The sequence below is a fragment of the Caloenas nicobarica genome, chromosome 4 (assembly GCF_036013445.1).
Source record: "Caloenas nicobarica isolate bCalNic1 chromosome 4, bCalNic1.hap1, whole genome shotgun sequence".
Classification (NCBI taxonomy): domain Eukaryota; kingdom Metazoa; phylum Chordata; class Aves; order Columbiformes; family Columbidae; genus Caloenas; species Caloenas nicobarica.
In genome coordinates this window covers 66,404,786-66,432,086 of record NC_088248.1, presented here as the reverse complement: position 1 = coordinate 66,432,086, position 27,301 = coordinate 66,404,786, and the positions used below count along the sequence as shown (strand labels likewise).

Here is a 27,301-nt window from a genome sequence, read left to right as displayed (position 1 = left end):
TACCTAAGTAAATTACTCGAATGCCTTTCTGTGCCCATTGCTTATAAAAATCTAATTGCTTGGCTAAAACTTAAACTGTACTTCAAAGACTGTGCACGACACACAATATCGTTATGTCTTGCTTCCAATTTTTAAGTACAGCGGTTCAGGTAAAAGGTGGTGCAGATACGCATGGGTGACATGTAAAAGGCAGCAAGAATTTAAGAAAAAGTTTGTTGGTTTTTTTTGGTTGGTTTGTTTGTTTTCCTTTTTTTCCCCCTATAAATCAGAGTTCAGACAGTTGGCAGATGACAGGAGACCATTCCAAGTGTGGGAAGTAGCATGAAGGAAGATGTGAATCTTAAAGTGGAAGGAGATAGTGAAAAACACCAATTAGGATAGAGGTTGGAGATGGGCAAAAGAATGAAACAACAGTGGATATGTAGGTGTTGTGTGGTTATATATGACCTCCACAGTCAAAGAAAAGAAGCTTCAAGGAAAGGTGGGAAGGGGAAGAACAAGCATGAATTCCATGAAGGAATTAAAGCAAATAATTAATATAAATGCTTTTATGAGCAGTATCAGCAATCAATGCTTTTTAAATTACCTATCTGAACAGACTGCCACCAACTACTCACATAATTTTGCCATGAACATTCCTATCATATTTTCACCCCTCTTTTCAGTGTTAAAATGAATACAGCATTATTTCAGATCAAGTGGGAAGTGCAAGCAAAAAGTCTCAAGAGAACCCATACCTCTTCTGTCTGCCAGGCATCTACGCAACAGTTTGACGGCTTCTCTTCGTCCTTGTTTAGCAGCAAGGATGAACCAGTCAACTGCACTACAGTTGTTAAGTTCTTCATCCTCCTCTTCTGCTAATCTTAAGAAGTGTTTCCCCACCTGGAACAAGTAGGGAACAGAATTCCTTCAATTACTGAAATACACTCTGTCTCTGTTTCTTCCCTCCTACTCCCTGGAACTCAGCTAGAATAACAAAAGGTCAAAACAGTTGCTCATAGCACTAAAGAACATAGCTGTAAGTTGATCTTCTGCAGGGAAAGATCAGTCTCTAGAACTGGAAGCAAGAAGGAATCACAATACATTTAGCCAGGTCAATGAATTACTCGCTGTGGGTCTTTGGGCATCAAGCAGGAGCAGGTAAAGCTGCTGGTGTTAAAAGACTTCTTGAATTATCTTCTTCCTACAACAATGGTCAGACAACACTGCTAGCATCATTTTAGAAACACAAAAATTAAGTGTAATAACCTGGTGCCCAGTGACATTCAGAAATTCAGATGAAGTTATTGACAAAGGGCCTCGATGTGGAAGGAGGCTTCAGCAATGAAATCCCTGACCCACGGCAGGTCAGCCACTGAAGGTCAAAGCTAACTCATCATTAGTTAGTGAACAGAATAATACTGCTTAAGCATCAAGCAAATTCAGTGAAATAGCCTGTAAAAACTCTCCTATTCAGGATCACAGAAATTATCAAGCAGTTGCCTATTACTGTTTTACAGATAAGAAAAAAACACCACCTTTTTTCTTCCTTCTATAAAAATGAAATATATGATAATACACTAGTAAATATGCAATAGCATGAAACACTTCTGCTTTTCATACCACAAGCCAACAAAACATTAAATGGCAGAAAGTGGCCAAAGCTACTGGACATTTTATCTGCACACCTGGAGAATCTGGGAAATGCTTTTGCTTGGCTCACTGCACTCCTTCTCTCCCTTCTGTTAATTCAGTTACATTCTAGAAGTAATTAATACAATACCTTAAGAGTACAGCTCCATAAGTCCACAGTGTTATCCGCTGAAAAAAACCTGCTTGACAGTTTCTCTGAAACTTTGCCTTTGGTATGACCACTAAAGGCGACTAAAGAAATACCTTTGAAAGGTTAATAATTCACATTATTCCCACGCAGATTAAACACAGTGATATATCAAAAAGATCTTTTTCTTCCAGTAAAGGTTAGGTCTACAGCCTTTCAACTGTTTTCATACACTTGAGTGAGTGCTCCAACAACTTCTACATAGATAGTTATTGGGTTGACATCATAGTGATTAAACCCATAGCATCCACAGTGAAGCTGTCCAAAACCATACAGAAATAAGAAAAAAAAACCGGCCTAAGTAATCCAAGAGACAGAACTAAACATTGATTACAAAGTCATGCCAGAGTCCAACAGGCAATGCACAGATACAGTGGCAAACCAAAAAGAGAGTATACGAGATGGAAAAAAAATGAAAGATTTCAGCAATTGCCTGGTAGTTTATCACCCCAACTGCAGATGTACCTTCAGCTATTTTTTTTCAGAAAGGAATTGCTTGAACAAGTTACATGGAAAATAACACCCTCTGACAAGAACAGCTGTTTGAGATTTTGAGCAAAGCTTCAAGCGTAGAAGCACTTAATGATGCAGCTCTTAAGTTTATAAGGCTCTCTTGGACATAGAACCTCATATTGCAGAGTTTAGAATTAGTCATATTGCACAAGGCAACTGCACAAGCAAAATGATAGCACAACACCTGGTTTATGATGTAAGTGGTTTTTGACTTGCCTGTGGTTTGTTTTGAATTGTTTGGCAGTTGTTTGTTTTGTTTGGTTGTTTTGGGTTTTTTGAGGTTTGTTTTTGGTTTTTTGTTTTTTTTTGTTTTTTTTTAAGGTCAGCATTAAGATTTAATCATCTACCCCTCCAAAAATACGTACAGAACCCACCTTCAAAATCTAAGCAACCAGAAAATATTTTCCCTTTATTTTGATTATAAAATTACAAGCCTTTGTGTATGTTACAAGTTTTGGTAGCAAAAAAAAAAAACCAACCCAAAACCAAAAAACCAAACACCTCCAAGTCTCATAACAAACATGAAATACCACTGGAAGGTCTACCAGCTCCCTCTGAACAAGCCCCATGTAACAGCCACCTTTCCCTGTCATAGCAAAGCTCCTGCACGAACCACCTGAAGACGGCTGCGAAGCTCTGGCCTGCAGGAATCGAAGGAGGAAGAACTGACGGGAAAAGGTGTCAGCCTCAGATTTGCCATTTTAGCAGCCTGGGATTCTCTCTCCCATGAACTAAAATTGTGACGTGAAGTCATAGCTGGTGACGACTTAACACAAATGTTCACACTGAACTTCTCCAAAGGCTGCTCTCACCTGTGGGCTTTGCTAAGCGAGGCGGTTACCTGGAGCAGTTCCCCTGCAGAGATCCTCTGGTTAGAGACAGAGCTGCCTCCTCTCCGTGACAGAATTCCAGCTGTGGGTGTCTCATTTACATAATTGCTGTACAGTTATTTCTCAATAAAGAAACTACATAAAGCTACAGTAATACAGGTTGACAGCCACTCAGTGCGTTTATTTCCACAGTCATTGCAGGGTTATTTTTGAGTAAACTCAGAGTAGTAACTACACGCCAGTGAACTGAGTGATTTCTGGTGTTTGACTTCACGATTATTAGCACGCAGCGCAACACTGCTGTCTCAGATTCTCGTTCATACTCCTACAGAGGTAAGAAATAAAAATAGATTTTTCTAACTGATTCTAAAGGGACATATGCAACAATAGAGAACCATTTTCTTTTTTTTCCACAGTTTTAAAAACTAAAAGTTAATTCTCTCTCCAAAAGTCACAAGTAATTTGATAGCATAGAAGAGACTGTATTTGGGGTTCTTTTTCAGGCAGTCAATTCATCCTGACTGCATAGTGAAGCAAAATTGTAGGCTGGATCTCTTCATGACAATAATTCTATTATAGTGTGGGAATAGAAAGTGTACACAGTTAAAGAGCTAAAGGAAGGGAGTGAAGCTGGAATGAATTGAGAAGGATAAGAAATTATTACTTATATACATATATATGCACACATCATAGGCTTAGATTACACTAGGTATTTCTTAGTCAACTGGAAGTTATGTCCTGAAAGCACGTTTATGGGGTTTGCTTTTTTTTGTGTGGAGGAATAGAGCCAAAATGTGGATTTTATAGGAGTGATTCCCTCAAGGCTAAAGCTTTATCCTCTGCAAAGCCACCAGCTGTTTCAAGGTTGAGGAATTTATTACTGTCTCTGGTTACAACTCCAAGGACACTCTGCCCCTCAAACAAATTGAGATAGAGTGGGAAGCCAGCCTGGTATTGCCATATTTTTTTTTTTTTTACCAGCTTTAAAAGGGTTTCTTTCCCACTCTCACCTTTTTTCTTTCTGCAAACAGAGTGGTGATCCGTGGGGAATAACCCAAACCACCAATGAGCACATAGGAGACCATAACCCCTCCCTTTTGCCATCAAAGCTGGAGCTGGAAAAGACTGCTCAAGTAAAACACCAACTAAGTTAAACACAAATTAAAACCCTTCTAAACAATTTTAAGCTATTTATACTAGACCAGTACACCAGACAATGGAATGCCAAAGCCCAAAGGCTTACTCAAGAGTTGGATCTGAAACTAGTAACACTCTGAAGCAAGCAGCACTTCTCAAGGCAGAAAAACCATCTGGCATCACCTTTCTTTGAACAGTTTAAGTGCAAAACAGATACAGTTCAACTAAAGAGATAATATAATAGCTCTACAGCAAGCAGTGCTACTTTTGGAATTAAGAACAAACAAGACTGGACAAAGAGCATGTAAAATTACCTCCGTTTGTGCTTTTGGTTCTCCAGCTTTGGCCCTCTCAAGCAGTTCCTCAAAGAGCACTTCAGGTTCTTCCTTCATGCCCTCTATAAATTAATTTGGTAAAGAAAATTGTTTACTAGCGATATTTGACAGTATTTTCTAAATCATTGCTATATGTGGTTGAAGAATTAAAGGATTATATCTAAAAAATCCAACATGACTGTTTAGTAAGAACAGTGCAATTTAACTCATTACAGTATTTATGCTCCCCCTGTGTTGTACTTCAGCATATTTACCATTGCTTATTTGGTACCTGTCACAGGACGACACATACAGCTTACAGTTTCTCATCTACTTCCAAAGGATTCATTTCTCAATAGAAGAATATTCCTTACGATAAATATAAGCACATGTGAAACATAGTATGGATCAGCTTTTGTACTATTACTATTCTTATTCTTGATAGCACTTCAGTCTTTCCTCTGCCAGCCTCTTTATTTAGTAGTGAAACCTCTTCAAGAGCTTTGAAAAATTAACCAGCCTTTAAAACATGTCCAGTGTATTTGAAAACTCAGCTCCTTAGTCACTGGAGCACATAGAAACTAACAATGATTACACCTTGTAAACCTCACTTGCACTTAATTTTTTCTTCCTTCATATCTATTGTAAACACACAGCCTTTTTTCAATTTTCTTATTCAAAAGCATCATATTGCTTCACCAGTCAATCATAAAGAAAAAGATCTTGAGAGCTTTAGCTGACATCCAGTGTTTGTAAATAATGTCATGCTGCATGCTACTTGATGGATGAAAAATAAGTTTAATGGAAAAGCTGACAAAGACCAGAACTGCTACTTTTTATTAGAAGATTTCTCATAAATTAGTTTGGAAGAATTTTAAAGAGAAAAATCAATACAACCTCTACTTTGTTGGGTAAGTGTAAGAAAAGGCAACAGACCACTGACTCAGAATAACAGTTTTACCAGCCAACCTCAACCCCTGGTTAGAAAGGAAGATCCAAACTCAACAGTAAGCACCAAAGGTTGACCCACATGTACCAAATTACCCCAACAAGGTCCCCAAACACACCACAATGCCTGGTAGTGATATACAGGGGGCACAGACAGCTTGAGAAAGTACAATGAGGAAGCAAAGTTTCCAAATGTGGAAAATCAACTGAGAGAAGTTTTCTGGCATCCACTCAAAGTTACAGATTTCAGCCTCAAGCTAATTCAGGCAGCAATAATGCGAGAAGCTGGTAAGCAGCCCTGCTAGCAGAGCTGCCATTTAGTACCAGCTCTTTTTCAAAAGGCAGGAGGAAAAAGAAATAGACCCAATTCCAACTGATTCCCAAAGAACAGGGATACATCCTTTAACATCCCTGGTACTGGGACTATTTCCAAACAAGAATAGGCTACAAGCCAAGGCTTTCATTAAAATGGATCTATTTTAACAAGAGTGAACCATGAAGTAAGTTTTCTCCTTCATCAAGCCACAGTTTTGCCTGCCAAGCTCCACTTGGAAAAATACTAATGCCAGATTATAACATGTTGTCTGGCTAAACAAGGCACATAATGAAAAATAATTTTCATTTAGTACTTCGTCTTTTCAGAAAGCTGTAAAAATATTATTGTAAAACAGGCAAACAGAATCCCTGCAAAATTAACCACTTAATCTCCTTGCTCTGATATATAAGCAACAGGATTGAACTCTAAACAAGTCAGAAGCCTGTTTTCCAGATGGCACCACTCACACCAGCAGACATAACTCAGGGGCTTTCTGCTTACAATAAACAAGAAGTTACAGGAAAGAGCATATTGTTTAAATAAACATAATATTCATCCGTCTACCCCAGTCAAAGGAAAAAAAGTTGGGTAAGGCAGTTCTTTTCTGTTTCTTTTCTGTTTTCTTTTCTGTGCTTTCACATTCATTAACTTATTTTGCACCAAAATTTCTGCAGCAGTCTTGGCTATGGATTTTTTTGTGTGTGTTCAGGGCTTCTACATGTTGAGAAGGGATCACCACAAATATTTTGATGATGCTCTGGATAAACCAAAACAGGAGGCACCATTCAGAAGTCAGTGTTTGATAATTAAATGGAATTTAGACACCCTCACAAAATAGGCAAACCATAAAAAGCAGTTTGCTAAATTAATCTTAGCCCTAATAAGAGGAGTGATTATCTGGCAGCTTACATGTGCAAAGTGGCTTCCTTTCTCTCCTGCTCCACTTGCCACACATGGTGTGGCTCTGAACCCTTCCATCTCTTGCTCAGATGAATGTGTTAGACAAGAACACGTATTATAATAGAAAGCTGCAGAGCATTCCCATTGCGCTTCTTCAACACCAGGATAAAGTTACTTTATTGTAATCACATTGCAGATTAACATGTAAAAAATGTTCTTTGCAAACATGGTACAAAAAGAAAAAAAGCAAAACTAAGAATGTGCAGCCTTATGTTCCAACTACCACCTTCTTCACTGAGAAAAGAAAATAAAATGTGCTGGTACTGCGGGCAAACTTGTTGAAATGTTTGTGCTAACAGAGCTGACTGCCACAGAAACCCTTCCTGCTGTTATTTTCAACCTGCTGTCCAATCCCTCCCACCTGGTTATCGCTTCTATGTACTCTCGCATGTGACCTATAAATATAAGATAGTTAATTAAAATTATGTCTGTAGGTTGCTTCTGTAGTTGTAGGGCAAGGGCGGAAGAGCAGGTTGTGGCGTGTTTTGGAGACCAAATTTAGAATAGCTTAGTATCATAGTGTTCCCATAGCTAGCAATATTTTTCCTTTGCTTAAAGGATAAGCAAGAGGATAAAGCATGAACAACTCAAGTTTCATGGCTGCCACATCGGCTTACTTTCTCATGAAATATTTAGGTCAGTCTCTGAAGGTAAAAGGTCCAAAACACAGTCAAAGTCTGTTTTAGAACAAGGATGGACAATACACAGCTTATTTCAATTCAGCTCAGCGCTGAAACAAATACTATGCAAGAGTAAACACACCCACTATACAAATACCATAAAAAATGGTGATCTATAACTTATCCTCCTCATTCTTAAGCATGTTTTCAGTCAGAAAATGGCTTGATGTGTATTCCTCCCACATAAGAGTACTTCAGTGGAAATGCTGTCAGTAGAAGCTTTTATTTTCCAGCTTTTCTAAAAACTCATGTCTTTTTAATGTTGAATTTTACTCTGTCTTGAATATAAAAATTTCCAGAAGAGAGGAACATTCATCTTGCAATACTTCATGTATCTTTTATGGCAATTAAAATAGACTTCACTAGCTGTTGTGTGTCAGGCGCATTTATATAAGCCAATGGAGTCTATCACTTGAGATTCACAAGCACCGCAGTCATTCAGATGAAGGCAAGGGAAACCACGCAAGTTTTAGGTGGCACGTAGCATTCATATAAGAAACAAATTAAGACAGGACAGGAACATGGAAGCGTGCTTAGTACTTCATATGTGGCTGTAGTTCCTATCCTGCCACCAAGACCCTGTGTAATGCTTAGTTCATCATCAGGCTACTCTGGGGCTCAGTTCCCAATTCAGTTAATTCTGCCTTCACAGAGACAGGTCACTCACCACAAATTCTTCAGGGGATACTGGAACAACGACGTTAGGAATAAAATTTTAATGTTTTTTATTATTCTGTGGGATTAGGTCTTAGGTTTAACACATGAAATAATATGGCATCCTTTAATTTTCTCAGTTCCACTTAAAAAAAAAGGGGGGAAACAAAGATTTGTGATCTGCAAAGGATGAAGCAGATGTATTTTTGAATCTGCTGCATTTATGTCCTCATACTACAGAAAGCATTTAAAACCTCTGAAGGGCTACAGAAATATCCACTTTTGAAATTCAGGTTTTTCATTTAACAGGTTAAAGCTGTCACTTAAACCCCATTTTATTTAAATAATTATTAAAAGAGACTCAATACACTTGAATTGATAAAGGTCTATGCATTTCACAGTCATATACAGCATTTGCAGGAGCAAACTAAAGCTGCACATTATTAGCTGATAGACTTCAAAGATGCTATCAAAACATTACTAGTCATTTCTGTTTACTAGAAAAAAAAGTATGTTTTGCAACTCCAGAAAAATACTCAGAATACAGAAGTCTAAACACAGCTGTTTACATAGGTAGGCTGTAGACAAGCTGATGAAAACGAAAGACTATTATTTACTTTCTGAAACTCTACATATTACTTTGCGGATTGATTGCATAAAGTAAGATTCCAGCTTTGCTGACATAGGCTTAAGTGGAAATTTAAAACAAATCCATTAAAGTTATTTCATGCAGAAAGAGTCAACAGAGTGCATTTTGAATAATAAAAGTGCTTGTTGATTTACTTTCCTACCAAAACAAACACATTAAAGCCCTCAGTAAAGTGGATTTACCCAGAACAAGGGAGTTTTAGCACCTCGCCTGCTATAATCACCCGCTGGTCAGGTGCACACAGCTTGCTCTTGTAAGGTCACAGCTACAGCACCTGAATTCTCCAAATACCAAAAAAAAAAAAAAGGAGAAAGATCATGATCAAAAAGTACCAAAGCCACAGACTGGTATTTTAAATTATTTCAGTCTCTTATGCCTTTCAAGCTAAAGATTGGACCTGTTGGAGCAAGTCCAGAGGAGGCCAAGAAGATGATCAGAGGGCTGGAACAGCTCTCCTGTGAAGACAGGCTGAGAGAGTTGGGGTTGTTCAGCCTGGAGGAGGCTCTAGGGAGACCTTATTGCAGCCTTCCAGTACCTAAAGGGGACCTACAGGAAAGCTGGAGAGGGACTTTTTGTTAATACAGGGGCACGTAGTGAAAGGACAAGGGTTAACGGCTTTAAACTGAAAGAGGGTAGATTTAGATTAGACATAGGAAGAAATTCTTCCCCAGGAGGGTGGTGAGGCCCTGGAACAGGCTGCCCAGAGAAGCTGTGGATGCCCCATCCCTGGAGGTGTTCAAGCCCAGGCTGGATGGTGCTTTGAGCATCTGGTCTAGCGGGAGGTGTCCCTGCCCATGGCAGGAGGGTGGAACTAGATGATGCTTAAGGTCCCTTCCAATCCAACCCATTCTTGTTCACACAGTTATTAGGGGCCAGCCACAAGACAGTTATGTTATCATGCGCAATACATATATTTTTTTTACACAAACGCAAGCCTGGAACTTCTAAGTGCTTTGAACAGCGGAAACCTAATGAGAACAGGATAGAAGGAAAACTGAAAGCAGTTTCTCAGACAGGCAGCAATAACGAAGACAAAGTATTAATCTGAAATATATAAGTTTAAAACAAATTACAGGTTTTACAAGTGGATATTAAAGCTGCATGCAAACTCTACTGAGCAAAAGATTAATGCATTAAGGAACACCCACGCTAAGTGTATAAAGGAAACCTGTATGGCGTACACACTTTATATGATCATGACTACAAGCATTCATTTGGGCTCAGAAAAAGAAACTGACAGGGATGTTCAGGAGGAGGAGGAAAAAACCCATGTGTTGTGGAGAATAAAGGATCTGAGATGACACGATACACAACAAGATTTCCGGATTGGCCTTCCAGTTTTGTTAGTACAGCAAGCGTTCCTGAGGTGACTGAAAATAGTCAGGGAGAGTTAAACGCATGCACAATACATCTGATACGTTCAGTCCTAGCCAGGGGTAACACATCCAGCCTCACCAAACACACACCTAGAAAAGTAAATAAATATTTTTACCATTTCATGAGAAGATTTGACAGTTGCCGTAGATGAAAATTGCTATCAAGGTAGCTCGGCAAAGTGGGCCAAGCAATGATGAGTAATTAATCTCACAAATGATCTTGCAAATTTCAGGTTTTTTTAAATACGGGATTTTAAATGCAGATCTCTTGATCTCTTGTTTGAATAAACACAACCAAGACACACTGAGAAAAGTAAAAGCAGCAAAAAGGCCAGAAAACAGCAATAATGACCTAAACTACCTCCCAGAAAGTATTGCATTCAAGAATGATACCAAGATAATATTTTAGATACATTTAATAACTGACTTAATGAACTAATCAGAGAAACCAAAATACCCAATAGAATTCTTGCTTCTAATTGAGCAATGTACAGGACATAGTTTAGGAGGTTAGTGAGCCACTCTAACAGCACATTAGATTTAGTACTCAGATATGAGTGTCAGAAGAAAAAAATCTGCTACAGTGGCATTTTAAAGCAAAGCCAGACTGGAAAAGGAGAAAGAAAGTTCTCTAGAAATAAGACTGCATCCTTGTAAAGCGAAGGTCATGCCAAACCAAAGAAAAATAGAAAAAACAATGAATTTATAATATATACAGTGATAGATAAAGAGAAAAAGGTCCGGCAAACAACCCAAAGCAGAATCTATTACTACATTTTATGCCTTTTTCAAGCACACAACCAGCAGCAAGCTTAGCAGATTATGGGGCCCACAGACAGTTATTTGAAAAAAAGAAGGTTGCAGTAAAATAGATCTCCTAAAACATCGTGCGGTTTTTTTCTCCCCACCTGGGAATATCATTGAGAGGCTCCCGTGCAGCAGTCTCAAACATCTTCTAAAAAGATGCTATGATTTCTTTTAGTTGTGTTGAAAACTGCAGATTCTTTTAGTTGTTTATCCAAGTATTCTATTGAACTATATACTGCAGCGAGTAGCCACTCACTTAAAACTGAGAAATGGAAATCTGCAAGTACAATACCAGAGAGATCTGTGATAACAGAGACCATGAAGTCTGATAGCCATAGAAGGCAAACACATAGAAGAAAACAACCAAACAACTCATAAGCCTGTGGAAGGGGCAAAAAAAACATACACTGGGTAGAAAGCCCTGACATTAGACAGCCTTGAAGGAGTCAAAGGGCTGGAGGACTGGCAAATCCAGCTCATATTTCTATATCCAAAGGTAGGGAGAAAGGCTTCTAAACAAATTAGAATGTAGGGTGTTATGTGGGTAAGAGATTAAGAAATAAAAAACAAAGAATAGAAATACACGAGTTACTTTCTCCCAGAGGAAAGGTTATCAGTTTATACATGCATGGATATAAAATAAGGCAAATATTATTCAATGCATTTATACGTCAATGAAAATAAAAAGGGGGGGGGGGGGGCACGGTGGCTAACGTGAAGATGACGAAGTCTATTGATGATTCTGTGTTATTCAGGCCAACAAAAACCGCAGCACCTCAGAAGGGATTACTGAAAAAAACCACACAACACCAAACCCAAACAAAACCCACAGAAGGATTTCACGACTGATGAAGTGACAAAAGGCCAGATGAAATGCAGCAAATGCAAAACAAGACGACACCTTATCATTGTACATGCAGTGATAAGCTCTGAACTATTACCACTCAGAATAAAACGTTGGAGTTGTAACATGCCATTTTATGAAAAAAAAAAAAAAAAAAAAGGCTCAGTGCTAGCAAGACACTGTTACCAGGGCTTTTTGACCTGGGGAGGAAACTGAAAAGAATGACACTAGATATATGAAGAATTCGCAAAATAGAGAAGGTAACCAGAGAGACTTTCAATGTCTTACCAAAGCAAAAAACCAAAGGGTATCAACTGGTTAAAAGCATTTGGCCAATGCCAAATATTTATGAGTTTAAATAGCAACTGGACAAACTGAGAGTAGAAGAAAAAAAACCAACCCAACCAGAAAGCACTACCAAAGATCTCACACTGAGCAAGGAAGTCTCTAGGCTACAAAGTGCTAAAGAAGAACATTCTAAGAAGTAAACGGCTGCCGTCGAACACCTTTAACATCTCAGTAAAATACAAATAAAGTCAAATGAGGACAGCACTAGCACTGCATTTAGAAAAAGCTCCCTGTCTCTAACAGGCATGCTGTAAATAATAGCATAAAGGATTCTCATGAAAAACATAGCAAGAATCTCGAACCTGAAAAAGTCCTGTCACCTTTCAGGTTCTGCAGTATTAATACTGAGCATTGACAGTAACTTCTGTGATCCTTCGTACAGAGTTCACAAACTGTAACACTCCAGTGTTTGTTCAGGCAGGAGAGAAGAAAAGCTGGATGGCATCCAGAGGGAGAAAAACTGCACTTCATGTTTTCATTAGCTTTATCCAGTAAGCTCTCTACTTAAGTGGGTTTTTTACTTATAAGAAGTCACAGGATGTCACCCATCTCCCTCAGTTCCATGTTATCAACTGACAGGAGTAATTTACATGTTTGATGAAGAGTAGTATGGAAGAAGCACTCATCCACAGGTCCTTCCACCAGCTAAATCACTGGGGTGGGAGCAGGGAGGGAAGATTGTCATCTTTGACATTACATCTTCTCTCACACATGAACAAATTCTCCACATACCGTGTAGTGATGTCAGAACTGATCTCTGTCACACTGCACAGCACTGTTCTTACTTGAAGCTTCAGGCATACATCACTTCACCGCTTCATCAAGAAGGCCTTACTGTAATTGAATCTGAAAGGAAGTATCATCTGAATAACACAGATAATTACTTGCTTTTACTTTGCGGGGATACTAGTATGAATAACGTACATTTGCTGCTTAACTCCACCCTTCCTGCTTGTGTTCCACAAGGTAAGTTGGACAAGTGTGCAGGTGGAGAAAGACATGACACAGAAAAGACAGAGACTGGATTAGTTACTGTATTTGAAAAAGCCTCCTCCATGACCTTCATGATAATGAACTTGAAAATGGATTTTTATTTTATCTTTTACGTCTGGAGATTTCCATGAAAACTTACTTCTGAAGTGCAACATATCCTAGATTTAAGAGAACAAAAGTGCCTAAGTACTGTTCTACTATCAGTAAGCTCAAGAGTTAACACTGCACTCTGTTCCTAGAGTTTAAGTTGTAGCTATCTGATCCAGCACTGCTTTAGCTTAGAAAAGAAACAGCTAGTAACAGTTCAAAAACACGCTATAAATCCTGTCCCAAGGGAAGTTAGGGAGGTGCACAAAAAGGACGCCTATCACCTTAATTATTACCATAGACATCCACAAAGAAAGTCGGCTTTCTGGAAGCCAGTCATTTTTTAACATCATTTTTTTAACATTCATTTCTCATCCTCAGTTTGTATTTAAGGGCCCCAAAATGTGTTCTGTCCCCGCTGGATCTCAACACATTCTGTAGAATAAAGCTAAAACTAAATAAAAGATAAAAAGCTTCTGGCTCCTTAAAACCAAGTATCCAGCTGCAAAAGACAACCCACCTGCAAAACTTTGTATTGCAGACTGCTTTGAAGCATTAGTGTCTTTTGGTTCTGGTCAATTGAACAGGATTCTCAAACCACTGTTCTAAGGGAGTTCCGTCTCCCCCTCAGCTTTCACCAGTCTTGTTCTCTATTCCTCCAAGAGTCCCCTTTGCCAGGGTTACAGTCAGAAAGAGAAGCTGTTATAGCTTCCTAGGAAGTCAGTAAAGGTCTTGCTACACAGTTCAAAACTATAATAGGACTGTAGTGTAATCATCTGTTCTTTTTATGCTACTGAAAAAAATACAGCAAACCCCCACCAAAAAAGCAGAGCATAACTGAAGCATCAGAAATAACAGCCCATCACAAAAGTGAAGCAGTTAATTTATGTTGGAAGACAGAATTAATTTGCTTTAAGAAATTCACATATTAAACTAGGATGACGAAGCTGGTGAGGGGCCTGGAGCACAAGTGTGATGAGGAGCGGCCGAGGGAGCTGGGGCTGTTCGGCCTGGAGAGCAGGAGGCTGAGGGGAGGCCTGATCGCTGTCTGCAACTGCCTGAAAGGAGGTTGGAGCATGGAGGGGGTTGGTCTCTTCTCCCAAGTAGCAAGTGATAGGACAAGAGGAAACAGCCTCAAGTTGTGCCAGGGAAGGTTCAGATTGGATATCAGGAAAAAATTCTTCACAGAAAGGGTTGTCAGGCATTGGAACAGGCTGCCCAGGGAAGTGGTGGAGTCACCATCCCTGGAGGGGTTTAAAAGGCGTTTAGACGAGGTTCTTATGGACACGGTTTAGTGCTGGAGTTACATTAGGTTATGGATGGACTCGATCTTGAGGGTCTCCTCCAACCTAAATGATTCTATTCTACATATACTAGCCACGGAATATCGTTTTCTTGCAGATTGTCAGCAATAGCTCACTTGCTAGTATAAAGAAAATTTTACTATGTTGAAATCTGAAGATTTTATAACATTAGGAAGTAACAAGAATTCACGCACCTACAAAGTAAATAATACAGATATATTTGTTCAAGCAAAAACTAGTCAAGGAAAAAGTAGGAAAATAAAAGCTTACGGATGTGCCTGCCCAGGGATATCAAGCAAAACAGAAACAGCAGAACACATTTTGTTCAAAATCTCCCTAGAAGGTATTTCTTTTGGAGTCGCACCCTATATAACACCTCCAGTCCCTCTTGGAAGTAGATGGTGGTAATCCTGATAGTGTTACACAGGATTTCCACCCCCCTCCCCCCCCCGCCAAGAAAAGTTTCTTCTGTAAGCACAAATCTGATAAGTTTATCAAAATCCAACAAATCCAACATTTTCAGGCAACAGTGCACAGCTCTTTATTACAGATTTTGTTTTCAATAATGAAACAAGCTTTCCAGAATCTAAGACACACTTAGGAGGAAAGGCATATACATATTAGTGACAAAATTTTTAAAAAATCCTTTCATTTGCTAGAAGATGCTATGTAAGCGTATCTCCAAAATGAAAGGCGTCTGACCTCTTTCTTTCAGGAAAGAGAGATTTAAACTGTTTATCCACAGGTAGATTGTCTATTATCAATGTGCTTTTTAAAAAAGTTGATCTGTACATTTTGTAGCAAAAATTAAGGTTCTAATAGCTTTTGTGTGTCACTGGATTGTACTGTTGAGCTTTAAGCATTCAGTGGAGCCAGTTTGTCTCGAGAAAAATCCTCCTACTCATTTTCCACAAGCTCCAGAAGTTCAGTGGTATTGTGTGCAGTACCTATGTAGGAGTAAAGTTTCTGGAAAGACTGATGTTCCACTTAAAAGCAGGCATTAAGCATCATGTCATAAACATGATTTGTACGTACAGAATCTAATGACACAAACAGAGGAACTGACTGGAGAGGAAGAAATATTTTGTACAACAAACTTCATGGTTTTGATAAATGTTTTTATTAACTTTAGACTCTTATTTGCTCATCCATGAGTGTTGAATCCTCTCATCCATTCAGAAGACTCCTGGATTCTTACCTTACCTGCAAAGTAAGGGCTTAGTACAATTAAAAGCACATTGCATGTTTTTCTTCTATGCACTTCCACTTCCTTGGCGAGATCTTAAGATAGTCGTACTTGCCCCAAGAACAATTAAAAATGTTTATATTAGCATACATTGCCCGGCATTCTATTTTAAAGTTGATAACTTGGATGGGAGATAAGGGAATAACAGTTGTTTGCAGAGGTCTTGAAATCTAGGATGCAACTCTGCTTTCTCTGGAAGCAGCAATGCATTTGTAGATACAATAATAGTCTTAGTCACACCACAATTGCAAGTCATCAAATAGCATTAAATGGAAAAGGGAACACCTTCTGCACCTCCACAAAATGAAGGCAAATTGTCAGGAGAGGAATAAGAAAAAAAAAAAAAACCAAAACACAACATGTAGGTGGAAGACTAAGTACGATGATATTATAGAGACTATAAAATTTAAAAGTGGATGGAAAACTATTCTTAAAAGGTATTTCTTTCTAGCATAGCTATTATTGTACAACGATAATTTAAAGTCATTAAAATAATTTTACACACAACTAATGAGACAGACCTGCTGCTTTTTCTATGCAGGTATCTCCGACTAAAACCTTCATTGTTAAGGTGGGATAAATCTAACATGTTCTAAAACTCTAGTTAAAAATAAATAAGCTTTTTGTCATTTCTCAGTTGAAAGTCATCATTATTAACCCTCCTCACCAAAACAAAATTAAAAAAAAAGAAAAATGCAACCTGCAGGGGAAAAAAAAAAAAGGAGAAAGTTTATATCATAAACCTCATCAAGTCCACATATTTTTGTAGGTGAAGACCTGAAGTTATCACAAGAAACTGCACAACACTCAATGGAATTTCAGCAATTCTGCAGTTTAGGCTCTTCACCAGACAGACATGCCAGCAGTTAGTAGCTTACTGTCAAAACAGAGTAGCCCTTAAAAAAACACCCACCCCAACTGTTTTGCAAGTCCACAGTGCTCTACAACCTTGCTTAGCAAGCAGATCTAATAACCAACTGATTTTGCAAAGGATTGGTTTTATTTCCCAGTTTATGTCCAGCATCACCTTCTAACTTTAGCAATAAAGGTGGCCTTCTGCTGCTGGAAGAGGCCCTCTAACAGCACACTTTCAAGTCTCTCCTTGATTATTGTGGTGTAACAGGGATTTGTTGCAGTTTTATTTGAAGATGAATGTACAGACATTAAGGACTTCCAAATGTTTTCCTCCAAAGCCACTGCAAATATTTGCAGAGATTAGCAGTTCTTGCTGCTGATGAATGAAGATACATTCTATTTGAGAGTTGGTTCAGTTAAGGAAGGTACTTTTAACTTTCCAACTGTTCTCATTTAATGCATTTTGTGCGCACAGTGGAACATGCATACTGGATTCGTTTTGGGGAAGAGTAAATTGAAAGACTGTATTCCAAACACTAGACTAAATTTTTAAATGCGTATAATAGGAACGATTTACAGAGCTACTCCTATTTCATTACATGATTTACTAATGTGAATTTAGCTCATCTTCATCTATTCTTTGGCTATTTATTTCTATCCCTCTAACACCCTGGGACTATGCTAGAACAACCATTTTGCTATCATAAACAAACACAGGTCAGAAAATTGATCCACCTGAAAAATAACAAAGGAATATTGAGCTAGGGCACTTTCCTTCATCTGGTTCATTGTGCAAAGGTAAAAATTGTTGTCAGTAACAATCTCTTTGCTATCAGCCAAAGAAAACATTTATGTATTTCAAGTGGTGAAAGAGGCAAAGGTAGAGGATCTTTCCAGAAACAAATGGCTGTCTAATCCACTACCACATACAGTAAAAGCACCAGCAGGTTATTGACAACAATAGCAACAGACCTGAAAAAGCCAATTCCCATTGTTCTGTACTACGACAATGTCCCAGAATTTTATCTGAAAATACAGTCATTAACTTTTGTTTGGATAGAATCCTTTCTCTCCCACAGCAATGCTTGGCAAATGAGCTTTCCAGGAGCCTGAGTAATTACAGGTGAAGTTTGAAGGGGCATTAATAAACTGACAGATAAATTGTTAAGCAATTAATACTTCAAGGCATAATCTTCCCCTTCTAACAATCAAAGACTTTTCTGAGATTTCTTCAAGCTTTGCACAAACATTTCACTTCACCTCAAGAGTTAGTCTGTACAAGCAAACTGCCAGAAAATGAAGACACAGAAGTGCTAAAATAGAGCTTTGAAGCAAAGGTTCTTTGTAACCTTAAGTGGAAGAGGCTAACACTCCGAAAATATTTGTAAATTAGAGAGGTTCCCTATTCATTAGCTATCATTTAGCAATGCATTGGAGACACACTGTTGTGCATTGTTACAACGCGCTGTAAACTGTTTAGAATATTTTTGTACTATTTATAAATTCTAAGTAATGCAATTTATAAAATAGTTCTCTTCCAAGAGGTATAAAAAAGCCTCATAACCTTAAGTATAAGCAGAACTCTGCACATCTACAAACAAAACATAAGAAATTGATTCCTGTCTGCAAAGCTTTCAGTACAAATACCTTCCCCATGTGTTCTCAATTCTAGAACAAGAGATTTGTGCATATTTCCTTAACAGCAAAACCACATACAAAACAAAAATTAGTTCCTTAACCAAAGAGATGTTTCTTCAAGCACTGCACCTTAGCTTTGCAATGCTCTCAAAACTTCCCAAACGCTCACCTTTGAATTCCTACCTGATTCCTCCTCTTCAACCATATTGGCTAGCAAATGTGCTTGAATGATATTAAAAACCAAACCAAAACAACAAAACAAACAAACAAAAAAACCAAAACAAAAATCTTAAAAAAACACCCCAAAACAAACCACAAAAACCCACAAACCCCACAAAATTGTTTCATCCACATATGAAAAATTATCACCTTGACACTGTCTCCTGATTTCTCTGTTATCCTAGGATGTCCTCTTTTATCTGCTGACCGGCAGACAGTGAATTTTTTAAAAAGACACTTTACATGCTTGAAGGTACTCAAGCATTACAAGAAATGGTAACACCTCCAGATAACCTGCAGCACAATAAAAATTTACCTGGGGTGAGAGTCAGTCCCGTTCAAGTTACCATTATAACCGAATTGAAGCATTTACTTGAATCCACATCACAAGTAAGTATTTGATCACTATTGTATTGTGAGATGTTTCAACTCTGCTCTCTTTTTCATCTGAATTAAAAGTGAAATATCCACTGGGCCACAGAAAGCCACCTTCTAGCACAGCAATACAGACCGCTTTCCTGGAGTGTGCGTTCATGCATCTCTTCAAAAACATTACATTAATAGCAGCAGTATTCAGATACAAGCTAAGTAAGTGAACATGTTGAAGGTGCTTTTTTCCTAGCTCTGCTCCCTGTACGCAATGGAGATGATTCCACCAAAAAGAATGATATTTTTAAGCCTATTTTGAGAATTCAGTGTTGAGACCTCCAGAGCTCTCATCTGAGCTATTTCTTTTAGCATCGCTTTAGGGCAGTATCTGAAGGAAGGAAGATGCACAGAGTGGATGAAACACACATGCCAAAAAGGGGTCTGTAGCAGTTGGACAGAAACTGAGGGGCCTGTGCACCTGGGAGGCAAAAAAGCATCTTTGGGGGACTTGAGTCTTAGTCTGTTTCAACAAACTCCACCAGGCTTCACTAGCAAGCAGCCACTGGTCTTCCTTGCTATACACCATGCTCCTCTTGGCACAGAGCACTAGCATCATGATAGAAATTTTCTGTTTAAACCACTGGCAACTTTCCTGTAATTTGCTTACATGGATACTGGTGACTCAATGGTTTTAAAATTTCATAAGCTCTAATTAGTAGTGTATATGCTTTGCTCACTAATAAACTTCCTGTCCAGGAACATCCATGAAAGAGTAATGACTTTGTTGTTGTTGTTTGTTTGGGGTTTTTCTTGTTTGTTTTGTTTTTAAACAGAGTTGATGTATTGATATTCATTCAATTCCTACCACATACACAAACCCCAGTAATGTATACAGGAAGAAGTGTTCTAGAGAATGCAACAGCTTTGGGTAGAAATCGGAATACCTCCCTTTTTTAAAACAACAAAAATATCCACAAATCATCTCAAGATCAACAACGAAATATTGTTTTTTCATTAAATCCAGATTTGATTTGCACAATAAATTCTCAGAGCACTGTGACCTCCCACTGTGAAAGGAATTATAGAAGAAATAATAAGAATGCTACCTAATGATACATTAGCAGAAGATAGATTGAAAAATTACTGACAAAAAACCCCTAGTACAGGAATTCAATCCAAATGAAGTACCTGTGCAGCTGAGGATGTGTGTGTGTGCTTAAGTGCTTTACTGAGTCAGAGCCAGGGCATTCATTAATTCGCTGGATTACACTGCAAGATACGGATAATGCTGCATGAGTAGGAAATGAGTGTTTCCAGGAAATAAATTACTTGACATTCATGTTGATGCTATAGCCTTAAATACAGCATATATAATAGAGATTGGAAGAAAAAGCACAGATCACAAATACAGATACATTGGCAAGAATATTTCAAGAATCACCAAATGGCTGAAGTTGGAAGGTCGTCTGCTCCAACTCCCCTGCTCATGCATGGCCACCCACAGCTGGGTGCCCAGGACCACTTCCTGATGGCTTTTGAGTATCTTCAAGGATAGAAACTCCGCAATGTCTCTGGGCAACCTGCACCAGAGCTAGGTGACCCTCACAGTAGAAAAAAACCCAAAACAAACAAACAAATAAACAAACAAAACACCAAAAAAAAGCCTACCGCACAAAACCAACCAACCAAGAAAAACTGTTTCCTGATGTTCAGAGGGAACCTCCTGTGTTTCGGCCTGTGCTCATTGCCTCTGGCCCTGTCACTGGGCACCACTGGTAAGAGCCTGGCTCCATCCTCTGTGTACCCTCCCTTCAGGTATTTATAGACATTGAAAAGATCCCCCGAGCCCTGTCTTCCCCAAGCTGAACAGCCCCAGCTCTTTCAGCCTTTACTTGGAGGAGAAATGCTCCCGTCCCTTCATCATCTTAGTTGTCCTTTGCTGGCCTCTCTCCAGCCTGTCCACGTCTGTCTTGCACTGGGGAACCCAGAACTGGCCCAGCACTACAGGTGTGGCCTCACCAGTGCTGAGTAGAGGGGAAGGTGCACCTGTCTCCTTCTCTGGAGACATTCAAAACCCGCCTGGACGCCTTCCTGTGTAACCTCACCTAGGTGTTCCTGCCCTGGCAGGGGGATTGGACTAGATGATCTTTCGAGGTCCCTTCCAATCCCTAACATTCTGTGATTCTGTGATTCTGTGTGCCTTCACTTGTTGGCAATGCTTTGTCTAATGCAGCCCAGGATACCAGCAACCTACTTTGCAGGAAGGGCAAATGGGCACGTGGTAGACAGGCTTGAGGTAAAACCACCTTTCAAGACATATGAAGATGAGGATGGAAAGGGCAATGACAGTGGCACCAGGCACTGAGAAGATTTTCAAGGGAAGAGACTTAAAGTAATCAGGAATGAGTCACAACTGAAGCAGAGAAATACGAAGCCTAAAAGTCCTCTTCTATAGGGGCAGAAACAAAAGCATCTATGATACAAAACTGCATAGGTATCATTACTTTTCTTTCCAGGCCTCTGTATTTAGTAAGACAAAACTTGATACGATTTGAAAAGTCCAATATTTATACAGAATATCTCCAAATTAGCTGAAGAAGAATTCCTGACAGAATCCGTGTAAAAGACTACTAGATCAATAGTTTGTATTAATCTTCAACATCTTGCATGAATGTGGGCACCAACAAGAGAAACCTATGTTTTCCTCTTCCAAATCATATTATAACAAAGTCTAAGATAACTCCATACTGTATTCCTCATATTGTTGCTGTTCTTTCCCTGTTGAAGCATACTAAAACTGGAGACTGAAGGAAGAATACATACCTGTTAGCACTGATTCTAAATTAATAATCATGTAATTAATGCTAGAAGTATCAATTTTCCATCGTCTCTGAATTGTTTTACCAGTGGGTGAGATGACAAAGTTGCTAATGATACACTAAGGCATGTTATAAATTCAGGTATCAAAAAAATTCCCCTCTATCTGGAATATGCCTTTTAGTAACACAGAACCCAGAAGGTTCCAACAGACAATTTTGAATCAGAGGCAAAAAGTAGATGTGCTAACACAGCTGAACACTAGCCTGAAGTATGTGCAGAGCTCAGCTGCATCTCATACATGCCATGTAGTTTTTCACACATTTAACAATTTTAAACTCTTGGATAGCCTTATTACCTTCCACAGAGTGACTCATATTTATGAATGTAAGGGCATGCACACAAGTGGTTTCCGAATCAAAAGTCCAATTTTAAAGAAAGTCAAAGAGCAGTAATTTTGCAAGGCCTCAAACACAAGACCTTCTTGCATAAGTGTTAGATTACAAACTGAATTTAAAACTCGAACTCGGCAGCTGAATACAGGAGCCAGGTATTTTGCTTTCTACCTTTTGCACAAGACGTCTCATCCCATCACCTTTCACATTCTTTGAAACTCAATGGGTTCATACCGAGGGGAGGGAACCATCATTCTGCCTTTCAAAATGTATCATGATTATTACTCCAACTTCTTATCTGCCTGCTGATCTTAACTTCACTGCTGTTGCTCTGGTTTCATGTATCAGTTTATTATTCCCGCAGTCTTCATTACAGTAGTATCTATTCATCCACACTAGAATCCATATTAAAGCTATAGTTAGCATGAGATCTAGCCAAGTAAAGAAATTAAATCAAAACCTTAATATTATGCTAAATTACATTTAATTCTTCCTGATAATTTTTCAAACAAACTTCTTTCCTGTTGCTCTGTGCACATAGGAAAAATTGGATGGAAAAAAGCCTCGAAAATATGCATAAAGTAAGCTGCAGAAGAAAAGTCTCTTCTACATCAACAGGCTAAAAGAAATTGGAAAAAATTATTTTTGACTTTACAGTGTCTCTTGAAAAAGAGTTTAGAATATATACACACACAATAATCTCCCAATGTTTAACATAAGCCAATTTTGCATGAAAATTCATACTTACCATTTTTTTCAGCTTTCTCCCTGCTATGGGAGTAGCCAGGAACTGAAGAAGAAGTTGCAGTATCTCCTGAGGATGGTCGAGATTTCTGATGGTTTTCACTATCATCCACAGCAGCAGCGTTTAGCTGGGACCTTCCAAGATGCAGCTGGGACTGAGAGGGACTGGAGAGGGGATGAGGATCTGAATTCATTTTAGCTGCAAAAGAAGAGAATAATGATTAATAGGGGTTAAAACATAAAACCTGAGTTAAAGTTTTAAATCCAAGTATATTTATATAAACACTTGAACAAAAAGCCTGGAAAAGGGCAAGAAGGCTGATAGCAACTTCAAGATGTATTTATACACTCTTCAATAATTCCAAGCATGAGCAGCTATTGTTGAATAAGACTGACCATATATAGCATTGTGCCAGAATAGCAACTGCCTTTCTTCCTAACTAAATAAGAATTGACTCTCAAGCGTAGATAAATGCTAAAATTAACTAATCAATCCTTGAAGTACTGCACACAAATAACTTCTTTGAATCTAATGTTCTACTTACACATGCAAGAAATAAAGACTAGCCCCTAACTTTTTATGGAACAGCACTGACAGGTCTATAATGATAGAAAAATACATTTAATATCAAGAGCCTGGTTCACAGTCAGCACCTAATTGGGTAACAGAGAAAGACAAGAAAGGTAAGAAGGCAAAGGAGAAGATGTAGAACTCTGCTAACTGGAAATGAGGAGAGGGACACCACCAAAGATGCTCTTTATAGACGTTTCCATGTGAAATACACACAATCTAAACTAAGCTGACTTTATTTACTACTGTTCAATTTTATAGAAATAATAGTTATTAACACCCTCCCCCAAAACAACCAACCAAAAAACCCAAAACACTAAGGCAGGTAGGGAAAGGCCTTTTAATTCCTTATGGGACAAGGCCTTTTAACTTCCACTGTAAGCACTTCCCTAAATGATGTAAAGAGCTCCTTAATCAGTGAACTTTCAGGAAGTGCTTACTGAAAGCTTAGCTTTTACAAGACAGAATGTAGCAAGGTGTGCATATACTACCACAATATAACCCAGAGTAACTCCTGCTGCTTAAGAGCAACTTCCCTGAAGTTAAACAATTTACAGGGAACATTGTAGAAGGTGTCTGACTACACACTATACTTTTTAATTCTGTATGTTCAGACTACTGGCCTGAAGATGTCCTTGTAAAAATGAAAGTAGTACAGTCAAAACCAAAGATACACTACCTAACTCAGCCAACAACTTAAAGGATGCAAAAATCACAACAGGATGCTAAAAGTACCAGCAGTATTACCACCGTAAAACATTCTTTGTAATTTAGACAACTTGCTTGCCAAAGTTAAGCTTCCTTAAACCGGAAGATATTTTACTGATATAAGTAAATGAATCTCTGTATTATGTTTCTACATCAAGCTATAAATAAACCAACATAGTCCAGTTCAACCTTCAAACAGTTCTAGGAAAAATACAGAGATTAAAATACTTTCCCAGTAAACCAGCACGAGTATTTTTAACCACTGTAGAACCGCAAAAGTTACTTTGCATCTGGTTTTAAACTTGACCTTAGCGCTTCGCAAGGGAGCCGAGCAGGACGAGGAGGCGCTGGGGCTGCAGCCCGGGCCGCGGGCGGAGGATGCGCCGCAGCGGGAGACTCCGGCGCCGGGGGACCGGAGCCCTCCCAGAAATGGGAGCCGGGCAGCAAAGGCATTTCTCCAGTACGCATGCGATGAACAGGAAAGCACTTACCTCGGTGTGAGCTAGCTAGCAAAAAAATACTCCCGTCCCAAAAGTCACTCTGCACTTCTCCTACAAAAGGCACCACTAAGTTTCCCTGCTGCAGGATTAGAAGTGAACGGAAGTTGGCCCTTAGATTTGACTTCGGGATTTATTGAAACGCCTGAGGACAGGGGGCAGGGTAAGCCTTTCGGCAGCCCGGGTTGTTCCGAAGCCAGCCGGGCTGCAGGAGGAACCGGGGACCCCGCCGCCCCGGGACGCCCGGCCGGCCGAGCCGCGCTCCGGCCGTGACTCTGCGCCTACGGCCGCCCAGCCGCTCCCGGCGGGCGGGACGGGAGAGCCGGAGTTTGCTCGGCCTCATTCCCCGTGAGGCCGGAGGGTGCCGGGTGAGAACCGCCGCCCCGGAAGGCCGGGAAGCCCCAGCGCGCAGCCGGAGCCCGGCGGGAGGCCGGCAGCTCGGGCCGTCCTGCCCGGGGTCCCCGCCCCAGACGCTCACCGAGCCCAGCAGGGCGAAATCAGCAGCGCACACTCCCGGCAACAACTTTCCCCCGTGGCTCCGCGGGCAGCTGGGTGACAAGTGGCGTCCCGCCGGGAGCCCGCAGCGCTATGGGCCGGCCCCGGCCCGCCCACCCGCCGCGGTCCCCTCCCCGCTGAGGGGGCAGCGCCGCTGCCACTCACCGCCCGCCGCGCCCCGGGAGGCCTCGGCCGCTGCCGGGCGGGCCGGTGGGAGGAGGAGACGGGGGCGGGGCGGGCCGGGCCGCGGGGGGCGGGCGGCGGAGGCAGCGCCTTGTGTGCGGCCCTTCCCGCGCTGCGGTAGCGGGCGGGGGGCGCTGCCCGCCGCTGGGGGATGGGAGAGGGTGTCTGGATGGAGGCGGCCGGGGCGGGCTTGGACAACTCCAAAACGGCAGCGCGGGTTCGCGGGGGCGGTGCCAGCCCTCGGGAGAGGGTCGGCCCTGCGAGGCGGCTGCTGGCGGGCCGGGGGCGGGGTGCTGGGCCGCGGGCAGCCCGGGCAGGCAGCGGCGGGCGGGGAGGCCGCTCCGAGCGGTGCCCGGGTGCAGGGGGAGCCGCCCGACAGCTCTCCCGGCATCGGCCCCGAGCTGTCGTGCGGCAGAGCTCTTCTGAAGTAGGGCCGTAACTCGTGCTTTGGGAGCAGAAGGGAGGGCGGGGGCCAGCTCTGCCCAGGTGCCCCCTGTCAGCCGGGGTGGGCGGCACCGGCTTCCGCGGCCTGGCCAGCACCTACCGCAGCGCTCCTCCAGACGGGAAAAGGGGTAGTGACCGAGTAACCAGTTATTCCTAACGGTCTGAGTTACTACTACGTACTCCTGTACTTCTGCCGAGTACACGGAAAGCTCCTGGGCTGGGAAACTTATCTGCAAGTGTTGTGTTGCTAGTAAACTTAGAAGCGATACATTTGTTTTTATTTTTTGTGCAACTTTAAAATAAACAAATAAGCCAAGGTCCCTACAGGGCACTGTGAATAGCTTCTAGTTTAAAGCAAAAACCAAGAAAACACCCAACCTCATAAACTCAAAATAGGAGATTTAAATTTAAGATTTAGCCATTCATGTGAGTAATTAGGTTGATTTTTCACAAGTTCCAAGTTTGCAGCATATCATGGGGAGCTACTGTATGTTTTGTTTTTAAAACATCAGTTAGATCCTGCTCGATGTTGCTGCATGGGTATTTTTTAATCCCCAGACAAAAATGTGGTCCCGAGTATCCTTACTGTTTTCTTGCCTTAGAAGTCATAACAAAATTCTTCCTTTCACCTAAAATAAGTTTCAACAAACGCAAAGTTAATAATCTGTTTACTTCAAATTAAAATAAAATTTGGAGAAAAACAGTTATTTTGGGGAAGATCACTTGAGGTTTGAGTCTAATATGCTTTTATCAGGAACATACAATGCCTGCCTTGTGTTATCTGTGTAGTTGTTTCTTTAGACTGACAGTATGACTTAACTCACATATGTCAAACTTCTACTGCTGCAATCTGCTCCCCTTGCTATTCGCATTTGCTTCAAGATATTATTCTATACAATTGATTTGATATTTAGTGGGTGTGCTTAACGAATGTAACTCGCTCAGGGAACAGGTGGAAATGAGGGTGGTAGCTGGAAAAGTAAGGAGTGTAAAATGAAGTCTCCCCTGCTGCTCGCACCCACTCCTGTCCAGCGCAAGGCACAGTCACGCACGGTGGGAGCCGTTCCAGAGGAGCTCGGTTCAAGGTTAAAGCTGCCACGCGGACTACTAACCTGCTTAATAGAGAGACTCGATGTAAAATATGTTCTGTGGCTGCTTATGGCCGATCTTAAATTGAAAATGCACGAGTGCCATTGCTGAACTCGATCAGGTCCGTACTTAAGAAAAGGACAACTGAACCTTTGCAGTAAATGGATTGTCACGTACACATTATATACATACATATAACATGACTGAGAGTAAACCAAGCTCAAACATGATGGCAGCTTCCATTATCAACTCCACTAATTTCACTTTGGCTTACACTTCATCATAAATGATTAGTGCCCATTTGGCATTATCACAGTTGATAATTGTTACAGCTACAGAGAAGAAACATGGAAGTGCTGTAACAATTTGTCACAACACCTTTTTTAGTTTCAGTTATATACTATGACTCATAGAATCAATAGAATGGCGGAGGTTGGAAGTGACCTCTGGAG

At 40.4% G+C, this 27,301-nt stretch overlaps 1 protein-coding gene across 1 annotated transcript in view; it reads right to left on the bottom strand.

Moving 5' to 3' along the window:
* The window catches only part of WFS1 (wolframin ER transmembrane glycoprotein), a 34,343-nt gene extending 9,107 nt beyond the window's left edge, over positions 1–25,236 (bottom strand). Inside the window, exons 1-4 of the mRNA XM_065634673.1 lie at positions 25,117–25,236; positions 22,867–23,061; positions 4,614–4,696; positions 738–882 (exon numbers count right to left, since the gene is read on the bottom strand). Coding sequence (XP_065490745.1) covers positions 738–882; positions 4,614–4,696; positions 22,867–23,056 — 418 coding nt within the window. The 5' untranslated portion in view covers positions 23,057–23,061; positions 25,117–25,236. The remainder of the gene's footprint in view (positions 1–737; positions 883–4,613; positions 4,697–22,866; positions 23,062–25,116) is intronic.
* Between the last annotated feature and the right edge of the window lie 2,065 nt (positions 25,237–27,301).